The sequence below is a fragment of the Gobio gobio genome (genome assembly GCF_949357685.1).
Source record: "Gobio gobio genome assembly, chromosome: 18".
NCBI lineage: Eukaryota > Metazoa > Chordata > Actinopteri > Cypriniformes > Gobionidae > Gobio > Gobio gobio.
The window spans coordinates 24,872,123-24,884,937 of NC_137111.1; the positions used below are offsets into that span (position 1 = coordinate 24,872,123).

The 12,815-nt window shown below is 37.7% G+C and overlaps 2 protein-coding genes across 3 annotated transcripts; one reads left to right on the forward strand and one right to left on the reverse strand.

Moving 5' to 3' along the window:
• Nucleotides 1-169: 169 nt before the first annotated feature.
• Nucleotides 170-7,030, forward strand: nusap1 (nucleolar and spindle associated protein 1). Of its 2 annotated transcripts, none has more exons than XM_079841964.1 (12): nt 170-312; nt 514-582; nt 671-814; nt 902-1,091; nt 1,241-1,324; nt 1,470-1,582; nt 1,917-1,967; nt 2,156-2,313; nt 2,447-2,607; nt 2,695-2,820; nt 4,880-4,985; nt 6,498-7,030. In XM_079841964.1, the coding sequence occupies exons 1-12, from the start codon at nt 238-240 to the stop codon at nt 6,583-6,585; spliced, it is 1,365 nt and encodes a 454-aa protein (XP_079698090.1). In that variant the 5' UTR covers nt 170-237; the 3' UTR covers nt 6,586-7,030. The 2 variants fall into 2 exon arrangements, with proteins under 2 accessions (XP_079698090.1, XP_079698091.1); XM_079841965.1 differs by having other exon boundaries at nt 2,159-2,313.
• On the reverse strand, nt 6,979-12,813 carry ndufaf1 (NADH:ubiquinone oxidoreductase complex assembly factor 1). Its single transcript, XM_079841966.1, has 5 exons — nt 12,583-12,813; nt 11,135-11,673; nt 7,865-8,050; nt 7,352-7,426; nt 6,979-7,195 (listed from the first exon to the last, which is right to left on the reverse strand). The coding sequence occupies exons 2-5, from the start codon at nt 11,651-11,653 to the stop codon at nt 7,055-7,057; spliced, it is 921 nt and encodes a 306-aa protein (XP_079698092.1). The 5' UTR covers nt 11,654-11,673; nt 12,583-12,813; the 3' UTR covers nt 6,979-7,054.
• Between the last annotated feature and the right edge of the window lie 2 nt (nt 12,814-12,815).

Here is a 12,815-nt window from a genome sequence, read left to right on the forward strand (position 1 = left end):
CCGAAGCCTTTAAGCCAATCAAAACCAGCGAGACATAAACACCACTTATTATTGGATATGGTGCAGCGTCGTCATGGACTTCTCAACCAATCATCTAACGGAAAGGGCTGTTTTTGAAACACGGTATTTTTCAAACGGCAATCCCACCTAAACAAACCGATCTGTGTGTCAGAGAGTTACGTTAATATTACAGCTGTATATTTCTGCACTTTACGCTACATTAAGTTTATCCACAATATGGATTTGGACTCGCTTAAATATGCGGAATTGCAGCGCCTCGCTAAAGAAGTTGGAATGAAAGCGAATATGAAGGTAAGTCGCGTTTACTAACGTTAAGTTAAAGTGACGTTAATGCAGTGCTGTTTGCATGCAGCCAACCAACCCATGTGTACTATAAGTGTAATATATATATATTAGGATTTGGCTTAAATTGTTGACGTATTTTGCTCTATATCACAACGCTTAGTTTGTGGCTGCATGTTTTCTAAATGCTGAGTTTTGAATTTCTTTTAGGCTGAAAAGCTGTTGAAAGCTTTAAAAGAGCACTTTTCAAAACAACAACAGCAGCAGAAATCTGAGAATGTGAGTAATATCTTTGTGTATTGTCACCCATGATCTGTTTGAAATGTGAAGATTTGCAATAACGGAAGCAACGCTGTATTGTTTGCAGGGGAATGATGCAGCCGACGCGCACGATGCTGTCCCTCCCGTGGACGCGCAAGGCGAGCACACTGCGATGTTTGTGACCGAGCGCCGAGGAAAAGGCCGCACTGCCAAGAGAAAGCTTGGTGACTCCCCACCTGTCACTGCTCAGGTATACATGAGCATATCAACAATGTTTTATTCTAATATATATTAGGTTATGTAATTTTGTAATTCATTTTTAATATATAATATTTAGACAGAGGAAAAACCGGCACAAGAGGAGAGCCGAAGGGGCTCCAAGAGAAGGAAGGTGTCCTCAGCCAAGAAGACACAGACTCTACTTCCACCTGAAACCTCAACTAAAGAGGATACTGTGGAGAAAGCTCTAGAATCTGGGGAAACCAATCAAGAGTCTGAAGATGCTTCTACAGAGCCAAGTGTAAAAGGTGAGGCTTGAAGAATTCTAATACATTTCAAGTTGCTCATGGAGAGTAGATATTATTAATTACAATCTAATAGATGAGGGAGTTATTTATTTGTTTGTGTTTGTACAGTTTATGCGGTGATTACTTTTATTAATTTATTTATCTTGCAGGTGTGGGGAGAAGAACCGTGGGTAAAATCCCCCGTCATGAAGGTCTGATGAAGAGGAAAACTACGCTGCGGCCGACAACTCCTAGTAATAAAATCCTTCCGACTTTATACGTGAAAACTAAATATATTTTCCAGTACCTGTAATTGTTCTGTTCCACCTGAGCTTTTTTGTAACAAAATATTCTGAGCTCTGCCCTTCAGTAATGCATTTACAAATCTTTATTTCCCAGATTTCAAAAAACTCCATGAGGCTCATTTCAAAAAGTTGGAGTCAATTGATTCTTATGTGCAAAGGAAGAACAAACAAATGGAGGTGCTCAGGAATTCAGTCAAGGAGCTGAAGGTAACAATGACATAGGGTTATCATTATCTAAAACTATTATTGTTAATTGAAATAAAGCTAAAATAGAAATATTAGATGATGTAAGAATTTAGGTTATAACTAACTGAAATAAGTTTACGTTGAAGCACTAAAATCACAACTGGAAATATATAAAAAGTAAAACTGGACTAAAACAGAAAAAAATTATAAAGCTAAATAAACATTTAAAGGCTCTAATTCAAAATAGCATGTAAAAACTATAATAGTATAAATAAAAAAAACTAGTTTACTTTGAGCATTTTAGAGTTCACACTTCATTTTGAGTTCCAAGTGTTTTATTTTTTTGTCATTTCAGACTCTGTCAGAAAAGACGCTGATGAAATCTGTTGAGACAAAGGCTCAAACTGTAAGTCACCAAACTGCTCCGAGATCAGCTGTCAGAATTCCCTTTTTAAATTCACATGCATCCTGATACTAACATCTTTTTAAAACTGTGGCAAGAAATCGCACATCTTGAGTTGTATTGTGTCAAAGTTTATTTCTGGAAGAGTTTGACCTAAATCCTAAGCAAACTTTGGTATCGTCTCCCGTTAGAAGGTGCCTGCTAGCCGAGTGTCTCTCTTCAGTCCTGGAGTGCAGGAGAAGAAACCAGTGCCAGAAAGACGCAGGCTCACTCAGCAGTCGAAGTCTGCATTGAAGGACAGTGCCACCTTCAGGCCAACCGTCCTCACCACCAATAAAATCAATGTGAGGTAAATACATCAGAATGCTTAAATCCACTTACATTTATAATGCTTTTAGTATTGGGATTAAGTTAAATATAGGTGATAAAGCCAAGCATTGACAAGTAAAGTGACTTTTCAACTGCTTTGTTTCTGTCTCTAGGTTCTCGCAGGCCACTCATGATAACGAATACAAGCGTTCGCTGGTAAAGACTCCAGCTCGTATGTCTCCTCTTGTATCTCTCACCTCCACTCCAGGGAGAAAATCTGAAGTTCATACCAAACCAGAACTTAATAAAAGTGTCAACGCCATCAAAACACCTGGTATGGGTAATGCCATTGTGTTGCACTAATAATTTTTATAACTGATTATGAAGCGTTGGTTTCATTTGTTGTTTTGTTTTTTTGCAGGAGTTACTACTCCATTTGTTTTCAATGGGAACAACAGCATTTCAATCACACCTGGTACCAACAAGAAGAATGCATTTGATCTGAAGGCCAGTCTCTCTCGTCCACTCGCCTACAAACCACACAAAGGTATGTCCACTCTCAGACAAATATATAATGTAATGCCTAGGACTAACATGTCAGGAAGTGCTTTCTTGGATTGAATTGTATCCGGGCCCGGGGCTGCACAATTATTCGAATTTCTAATCGTGATCGATTACAATTATGGATGCCACAACTACGTAATCATTAAAAGGTGCAATAACAAAAAAACATTGTCCACTTGCGTTACTCTGTAACATTGTAATACCATGCATAGTTTTTTTTTTTTTTTTTTTTCATTTGAGGCTTAAAGGGTTAGTTCACCCAAAAATGAAAATTCTGTCATTAATTACTCACCCTCATGTCGTTGGACACCCGTAAGTCCTCCGTTCATATTCGGAACACAAATGAAGATATTTTAGTTGAAAGCTGATGGCTGAGAAAGGCTTCAGACAGGCCTCCATTGGCATTCAGTACATTGACACTTCCAAGATCCATGAAAGGCACTTAAAGGTGAACTATGTAGGATTTTTGCAGTAAAACATCCAGAAACCACTAGGCCAATGTTATATATTTTGTTCAGTTGAGTACTTAGAATATCCCAAATGTTTTCAACTATTTGTAAATCGTGAGAAAATTGCTATTTTAACCAAGGAGCCGGGACGTGTGAGCTATGCGTGTGAGGGAGTCGCCTGTCGATTGCGTCATATCTGCGTCACCCTCGGTCTCCGGTTTTATTCAGTGAAACACTTTACTCTCACTGCATTGTGAACAAGTGTCATAGCAGCCGCCGAGCGAACGCCATAACTTCCTTTTCAACACACTCAGATATATCTAATACGATAAACAGAGCTGCGTTACCTCACACTCAGCACTGGAGAAGAGGAAGTCCCGCCAGCGACTATGCCATAATAACAGTCCCGCTCTTCAATCGCTCCTGCGGCCTTGCTCAGCTCCACAACACTCGCTCCTGCTCTGCTTCAGACTACAGTAATGTTAATAATCGCATCCATGAACATGATTTCTGCCCGAGTCCTATCCTGACTGTTTCCCACCGGCTGTGAGCTGAAGACCACATGTCCCGAGATTCTGCGCTCAAACGTGGCGCCATCAAACTACGCCTTTGTTTTGAACAGGCGACCTCTAGTGGACGGAAAAGTTACATAGTGTAGCTTTAAAACGTCGTTACAAAGTCCATCTCACCACAGTGGCTCTACAATAATCTTACGATGCGACGACAATAGTTTTTGTGCGCAAAAAAAATCACAATAACACCTTTATCCAACTTGTTCTCGACTTCCGTGTGTGCCTCCACGACGCATGCGCGAGAATATGACGCAGATCCGGCGTTCGGACATATGACCCAGAAGCGATTTGTTTACGAGCAGAGGAAGACGCGCGTGTCTAAGCTGTTGGATTCTACATTGATCGTGCTTTAGGTCTCGGCGTAGTTCTCAAAATGGGGCTTAAGTGTGTATTTCATGGATTCCCGAACGCCGGCGCTACGTCATATTCTCGCGCATACGTCGTGGAGGCACACGGAAGTCGAGAACAAGTTGGATAAAGGTGTTATTTTGATTTTTTTTTTTTGCGCACAAAAACTATTGTCGTCGCTTCATAAAATTATTGTAGAGTCACTGTGGTGAGATGGACTTTGTAATGACGTTTTAAGTGCCTTTCATGGATCTTGGAAGTGTCAATGTACTGAATGCCAATGGAGGCCTGTCTGAAGCCTTTCTCAGCCATCAGCTTTCAACAAAAATATCTTCATTTGTGTTCCGAATATGAACGGAGGTCTTACGGGTGTCCAACGACATGAGGGTGAGTGATTAATGACAGAATTTTCATTTTTGGGTGAACTAACCCTTTAATGCTATAGAACAGCAATAAAAGGTTTTCAGGAAGAATGTTTTCAGCTTATTTTCATATAAAAAATTGCGTGCAGTTGCTTCAAACAATGGTATAAAGCCATTCAAAACATTCAATGTAAATTGTGATAATCGTAATTAATAATTGAAATTACAATTTCAAGGGAATAATCAACAATTATGATTTGTCATAATCGTGCAGCCAATTGCTTGGTATTCATTGTCTTTAATTTCTGCAGGAAAACTGAAGCCTTTCGGAGATGCACAGGAGAACACGGCACTTAATAAATCTCAGACTGTTCCTTCACACCAGAAAAACTATAAACAGCACCAGGTTCAAACCAGGTTAGATGCTTATTTTGATTATGCATTGAGAGATGCATTAAAAGGTTGGGGTCAGTAAAGGTGATGATACATAGGGCAATTTTTTTGAGCAATATTGCTTGGCCACTTTCCCATTGGGAATGGGCAACAAAGTTATATCAGGATACTTTAGATCGGTCATGGGCCCTGTGTCTACCTGGTTGCCCGTTGACGGCAACATTGCTCAAAAAGTTGTCCTGTGTATCATCACCATAAGATTCTTTTAATTTAGCAAGGATGCATTAAATTGAGTGGCAATAAAGACAGTTGTATTTCTTTCCGTTTGTAATTATAAAATATTTTTACATTTTATAAATTGTTTTAATTATCACTGCTAAGCAGCACAACTGTTTTCAACATTGAGATTAAAGGATTAGTTCACTTCAAAATGAAAATTTCATGATAATTTACTCACCCCCATGTCATCCGAGATGTTCATGTCTTTCTCTCTTCAGTCAATTTTTTTTTTTTACATTTTCTGAGGAAAACATTCCTGGATTTTCCTCCATATAATGGACTTCAATGGCAACCAACGGTTGAAGGTTCAAATCAATGCAGTTTCAAAGGACTCTGCACGATCCCAGCTGAGGAATAGGGTCTTATCTAGTGAAATGATCGGTCATTTTCAAGAAAAAATGTAAATGCTTTTTAACCACGAATGCTCGACTTCAGTGTTGTGATTCTTCATGGCGTGTGACGTCATTACGCTGGAAAGGTCACGTGTGACGTATGTGGAAGTACCAACCCAGTGCTGGAAAAACTCCATCTCATGTTCTACTCCAACTTCAAAATCGTCCGATATACTTGTTTAACCTTTATATTTGTAAATGCTGTTTGATTTAGCTCTTTGACGTTCGTTATAACACTGGGTCGGTACTTCCACGTACGTCACGGCCGCAACCTGTCCGACGTAATGACGTCACACTATGTGAACAATCACAATACCAAAGTCGAGCATTCGTGGTTAAAAAGTATATAAATTGGGTTTTTTTTTTCTTGAAAATGACCGATGGGATCATGCAGAGCCTCTGAAGCCCTTCAAAGCGCTTTGAAACTGCATTGATTTGAACCTTCAACCTGTTGGTTGCCATGAAAGACCATTGTGAGAAATCCTGAAATGTTTTCTTCAAACTTTCTTTTCGACTGAAGAAAGAAAGACATGAACATGGATGACATGGGGGTGAGTAAATTATCAGGAAATTTTCATTTTAAAGGGATTTAGTCCTTTAATAAGAGATGTTTCTTGAGGACCAAATCAGCATATTAGAATGATTTCTGAAGGATCACGTGCAAATTCAGCTTTGCCATGTTTCATAATATTGTTTTCACTGCATCTGATCCAATAAATGCAGTTTTGGTGAACATAAAACACTTCAAGAACATAAAATCTTGTTGATCCCCACTTTAAACTGTAAACTACAATTTGTTCTGTCTCATAGACTGAAATAAAACGTAATCTCATTGAATACGCTTTGCTTTTTTTTTAACCTTCAGAGAGGTGCGACGTGCCAAGCACACAGAAGACCGAAAACAGAAGAAAGAGAAGGTGCTGGGTGCCAGACGAGGACTGGTCATGGCCTAACTCCATTGTTTTAACTGTTTTGCTTTCTTAGACTCACTGTACGTTTAGCTTTTGTCTGTTTTATTCCAAACTTTTGTATATTTTTACTCTTCTGTAAACATTTGTTTATTAACTTAGGTTAATATGTGGTGTGGTAATCAAACAAAATCTTTCATTTAAAAAAAAAATCCATTTATAGACATTGTTTTTGATGTATATGTGAAGAGATGACCTGATGAGTTGTATTTTTAGTATGAATGGTTACATTTGTACTGGGACAACAGTAGTCACACAATGTCTATTTGAACGAGCGATATTCATAAATTATCATTTTGTACTTTGCCTTTCATGTGTTCATTTTTGTGTGTATATATGTGTGTGTAAAAGATGTTGGCCTTCAAAAAATACATCCAATTACTTTTTTCATTACTTTTTTATTAATAAAACAGCATGTTTGTTATCTGTGATTGCCGAATCCAGTTTAATCCAATTAGACCTCAGGGTTTCTCTTGTAAAGTTCATACGCAAACTCCTCTGTGTGGGCAAGGTCGTTACACAGACCAATGAAGTCAATCTCCAGCTGAAATGGGCCGTCTGCTTTGTCCCCCAATGTAAAACCAATACTCTTTACCTGACAGCACACAAACAAGTTTTGAATCTGAGGGATAATGAATTTGCACCACAATGCTCTCATAAATATATCATCAGAGGAAATGGAAAGATAAAGGATTAGATGTTCATTTCAATTACTAGATAATCTATGAGGACACCAGAAAGTCATGCTGACCTTATCTAACCAAAGGACATGCTGGTTATCCTGTATTCTTCCCCGACTGGAAAGGAAAAACTTAGAGAATGGGATCTGTAAAATAGTGATGATTATACAATTAGCAAGCAAGAGATTTGGACTGTTTAAAAGTTTGGGTCTGTTAAGATTTTTTCATTGTTAACAAAGTTGCATTTACTTCTTAAAATATACAGTAATATTTCTTCAGAAATTCTAATATGCTGATTTGGTGATCAAGAAACATTTATTATCAACGTTGAAAATGGTAAATAGTTTTGTAGAAACCGTGATACATTTTTTTCAGGATTCTTTGATGAAAGTTCAAAAGAACATTTATTTGAAAATGAATTTTTGTAATGTAAAAGTCTTAATGGTCACTATTGATCAATTTAATGTTTCCTTGATGAATACAAGTTTCTTATTGACCCCAAACTTTTAAACGGCAGTGTAAAATAGATTCATTTGGAAGCACTTCCATATGAACTACAGATGAAGTTTGTTCTTAGGACATACCTTAACATCCTGCCAGTAGGGTCCCCCTCTAGTGTAGAGGAAGTAACTGTAGATGTCATCTCTCTGATGAGAAAAGAAGGTCTCAGCGGACACGTTTACCATCCACGGTCTTCCATCTCCCCGGATACGCATATGTAATGTGTTGAAACTTGACCAGTCATAGTGCTTCTTTCTGTCAAATGAGGCCTGCAGCAGAAAGGAATATTTTAAAGGTCAAATTACATCTTATTTCCCCTTTACTGCCAAATTTAAATGTATGTAAATTTACGCAAATAACCAAGTTTCTCATTTCTAATGCTTTCTAATAACTTGCAACTCATGAGTTATATAGTGTAACTATTTTCTCAATATATATTGTACGATTCTAAACTGAAAACAAACCTATACACTGTGGAATTCCAAAGCTGCCAATATTAAAAATAAATAAATATACAAATAAATGTAAAAAAGCAAAAATAAATAAATAAATATACATATATATAAAAGCAAAAAAAATATTATTTATACATTTATTTCCTTATTTATGTATACATTTATTTATTTCCCATATTTATATATCTATTTATTTATTTATACATTTATTAATTTCTATTTTTATTTATTTCCACATTTATTCATTTCTACATTTCTTTATTTTTACATTTATGTATTTATACATTTATTTGTCTCTAGGCTTATAATTTGTCAATAATGAGGAGGGTGTGGTTTACCTCAGACATAACAATCGAGCTCAGTGTAGGCGAGGGCGAAGCGTTGAGGCCACAGTGACACCTTGTGGTCGAAATACAATAAGTATAGCCTACTGTTGATGCTGTCTGTGACTTGGACAGGTATATGGCCAAAATCTTAAATCTTACTGTGTGACATGGATAGGCTACTCTTTATTCCGGACATGGCCGTAGAACATTGTCTACAGTAGAACATTTTGTTGCGTCACTTCACGTGTGGACAGTCACAGCATCATTGAATATATAATGGGGTTTTCTTGGTGTGGTCTTATTAATGAAAAATTGGTATGATGTAGGGCTGCAGCTATCGATTCTTTTTGTAATCGATTAATCTAGCACTTAATCGGTCGATTAATCGGATACAAAAAATGTTGTGTGTTGAGAGGGAGAAAAAGAGGAAAAGCAATTTAATTTATTAATATGCACAACAGGTTTCATGCTGTAATCTAGCCATGACATCAAAGTAAATATCTGTTTTATGTAGATTTCTACACCTGCAGCATTTACCATTAGGCTACTAACAAATAATATATAATTTCTGGGGTGAGCCTATTTGCTATGGTAACCTAGCAACCTGTGTGTGTGTGTGTGTGTGTGTGTGTGTGTGTGTGTGTGTGTGTGTGTGTGTGTGTGTGTGTGTGTGTGTGTGCGTGCACGCACGCGTGCCGTGCGTGAGGAAGAGTGACGCCCCAGTCAGACCAGCTGCTTCATTGCAGTTTGGTACGGCAGAAATACATACATTAATTTTCAATAGAACGCTGCAATTGGCTTGCATTGCGGTGCATTTTAGGTGAAGCATCCGTTCGAAAAATCGCGTCACAACATCACGTCCCGGTGTATACAGTGAATGCATGCTGAAATTATTGTTGCGTAGCTACATAAAAGTTTAAGCATATGTGATGCATTGCCGCGATTGGTCTGACTGGCGCGTGAGAGAGACGAGGGTGCATGCGTGTGTGTGTGTGTGTTTGTGAAGGGGCTTTTTTTTTTAAGGCTATACTCTCTTGCAATTGAACGTGAATACGTTTACTACTTAAAAACATCAAAGCTAAACATTGTATATAGTCAAACCGCATCACGACATCGCTACAAATACAGTATGGGATTAAAATCAGCGAACATCAGTGTATAGGCTTAGGCTACGTTTCAGCGACGCTTGGTGAAACAGCATGGAGTGGATGTTTTCGGTTCAGATGCTGAATCATTGAAGTCGTACTGCTGTGGAATGCCAGGTCTACTTTGCAGTAGACACATTGCACCTTGTTCTCTTCTTTTTTAAGAATGTAATGATCCCAAACTTTAGACATTCTCTGCCGTTTATGGATATCTTTACTCTCCGCCATCGCACCAACTAAATTCATGAATCACGCGCTATGGTGTGCTTCCTGAACATTGAACAACGGTCCGTGAGAATCAGATCCCTGCGAGTATAGTGCGCGTCATAGGAATTTAACGAGGCTTCGAGGCAGAGTTATTGCCTCGAGGAATTTTTGTAATCGAGTTAATCGAGTAACTCGATGAATCGTTTCAGCCCTAGAATGATGTGAAAGCTGTCATGCAGACCTGGGAGCGCACCAGCGTACTGAACCCGAGACTACACGGAAGGGGTGCTCTGAACTGTGCTGCAATTCGCGTGAACATTGTGAGAAAAACTGACTCGGGTGTCTGTGAAAATGTTGCTTGTCATGTTTGTTAGCCCAGGACATTTTTCAAATCCAGACCAGGCGATGTTCAACGGCCATGTCCGGAATAAAGAGAGTAGCCTATCCATGTCACACAGTAAGATTTAAGATTTTGGCCATATACCTATCCAAGTCACAGACAGCATCAACGTCAGTAGGCTATACTTATTGTATTTCGACCACAAGGTGTCACTGTGGCCTCAACGCTTTGCCCTCGCCTACTCTGAGCTCGATTGTTATGTCTGAGGTAAACCACACCAAGAAATGTATAAATAAAGAAATGTAAAAATAAAGAAATGTAGAAATGAATAAATGTGGAAATGAATAAAAATAGAAATGAATAAATGTATAAATAAATAAAAGAATAAATATGGAAAAAAATATATATACATAAATAAGGAAATAAATGTATAAATAATTATGTATTTTTGCTTATTTACATTTATTTGTATATTTATTTATTTATGTATTTATTTATTTTTAATACTGGCAGCTTTGAAATTCCATTATACACTACCGTTCAAATGTTTGGGGTCAATTAGACTTTTTAAAATGAAATGAATACCTTCATTTAGCAAGGACGCATTAAATTGGTCAAAAGTGACAAATAAATGTTGTTCTTTTGAACATTCAATTAATCAAAAATTATCATAGTTTTCACTAAAATATTAAGCAGCACAACTGTTTTCAACATTGATAATAATAATAATAATAAAAGTTTCTTTAGCAGCAAATCAGCATATTACAATGATTTCTGAAGGATCATGAGACACTGAAGTAATAATGCTGAATAGGACGTCTGAAATGTGATGAATAAAGAATCAGATTATGGATCAGACAAAGAGATGTACTGTACTGACCAATGGTTGTTTGGCGCGCAGCGTGCAGTATCCACTGTATCGAGTCTCTCCATCACGCGGAGGCGTGGAGCACAAAGTTCCATACAGAAAACATGTGGTGTTGTTCTTTCCCAGTTTGATGTATGCCACACTCTGGCCGCCAATCTCCTGATCAGATGACACGACCCACTGATCGAGACTCTCCGGCCCACGGAACTCCCACTGGACACGGGTCTGTTCCAGCATGTGCTCTAGTAATGGCCTTCCTTCCGGTCCAGTCCAGCGCTGGACAAACTCATCCTTCAACAACCCAATGTGCTTCTTGATACCCTCCACACCTTTAGAGAAATCAAAGTGTATCTTTTGCCAAGGCCAACGGGTGTCTGGGGGCTGACCTGGTCTGCGGTAATCTCGCTCATAGATGCTCCTGGAGCTCAGTATCGCTGAGCATCCGAGCGTAGATGGAAATAACAGTCGCTGCCTATGAGTGACACCATAAACTCGATACAGAGTTTTTAATGCTGTCCTCGATACATCCATTTGGTCTGGTCAGCAGAATGCTGGAAAAAAAGAAAACGTCATATGTAATGAAATGTCTTTTTATATTAACCGTCATATGTCATACAGATTGATCTTCTAGATTCAAATGTTTTCACTAATCCAAATGAAAATGTCAGTCATTAGAGTAGGGGTTTTTAAATTGGGTTGCTACTGCTAAGTGAAAGGAAGTGCTAAAAATGTAAAAATAAATAAAAAAGATTAAAATAAATACTTTAAAATAAGTGCGGTAAATAACTATACAAATAAATAATACATATTAGATTAAAATAATTAAATAAACAATAAAACATTTATTAAATTTAATGAGTATAAAATAAAAATGAGATTTAAATAAATAACAGATTTAACAGTACAGCATTATGGTGAGTAGAAAAAACATAGGCTTATTAAAAAAATATTTTCAAAATAATATTTTCAATTTGTATAGTATGGTACGTCCATTTGAATTAGCTTAAAGGGTCTCTTTATAAATTAAAAATATGCGGCTGCCTTTTACATTTTAGGATGGGGGGGGTCTCTTGAAAGATCATATATATAAATGAATCTGTATATGGGGATCAATGGAATGTAAAATATTGAAAACCCTAGTCTAAAAAGCACCACAGTGGTACATTAGCACATGTAAACAGCCCCTGAACATGTTACAACCATCTCTTTTTTGCAAACACTTGCACGTTCACTTGACTGTAATAAGCAATGGAAATACATCTTAGTTGACTTATGTGACATTCAGAGGTCATTACATGTAAGAGCCAACAGCTTTGCTACAAACACGGAGGGCGACCACATTTATAATATTTAAAAATAAAAAAGTTAACGTAAAATATGGCTCGAAAAGCAGTTACTTTTTCTACTCATCTGTGACACTCAAATGTGCCATAGCCGTCCGTCACAGAATCTGTCCTTACCTGAAAGAAGCCCGCGTGCTTATGGTCCTACCGACAACAAATATCTCTCGCAGTTGATTCCCGCCCACATAACATTTAGTGATTAACAAATATTATTATAATTTCGCTAAATTAATGTATACACATTACGTATATTTAATAGATACAGCACATTTCTGATCCTGTGTATGTCGTCGCTGTTTATTGGAGTGGCGTGTGCGCATGCGTAGTGCAGCTCTAGCGCCTTTGTGTGG

Excerpts from the sequence above, each read along its gene's own strand:
- ndufaf1 (XM_079841966.1), bottom strand. The coding sequence starts at position 11,653 with ATGGATGTATCGAGGACAGCATTAAAAACTCTGTATCGAGTTTATGGT. Across the intron at positions 7,427-7,864 it reads CCTACTGGCAGGATGTTAAG|ATCCCATTCTCTAAGTTTTT; the intron begins GTATGTCCTAAG and ends ACTATTTTACAG. Across the intron at positions 7,196-7,351 it reads ATGTCCTTTGGTTAGATAAG|GTAAAGAGTATTGGTTTTAC; the intron begins GTCAGCATGACT and ends GTGTGCTGTCAG.
- nusap1 (XM_079841964.1), top strand. The coding sequence starts at position 238 with ATGGATTTGGACTCGCTTAAATATGCGGAATTGCAGCGCCTCGCTAAA. Across the intron at positions 1,968-2,155 it reads TTGAGACAAAGGCTCAAACT|AAGGTGCCTGCTAGCCGAGT; the intron begins GTAAGTCACCAA and ends GTCTCCCGTTAG. Across the intron at positions 2,314-2,446 it reads ACCAATAAAATCAATGTGAG|GTTCTCGCAGGCCACTCATG; the intron begins GTAAATACATCA and ends TTCTGTCTCTAG.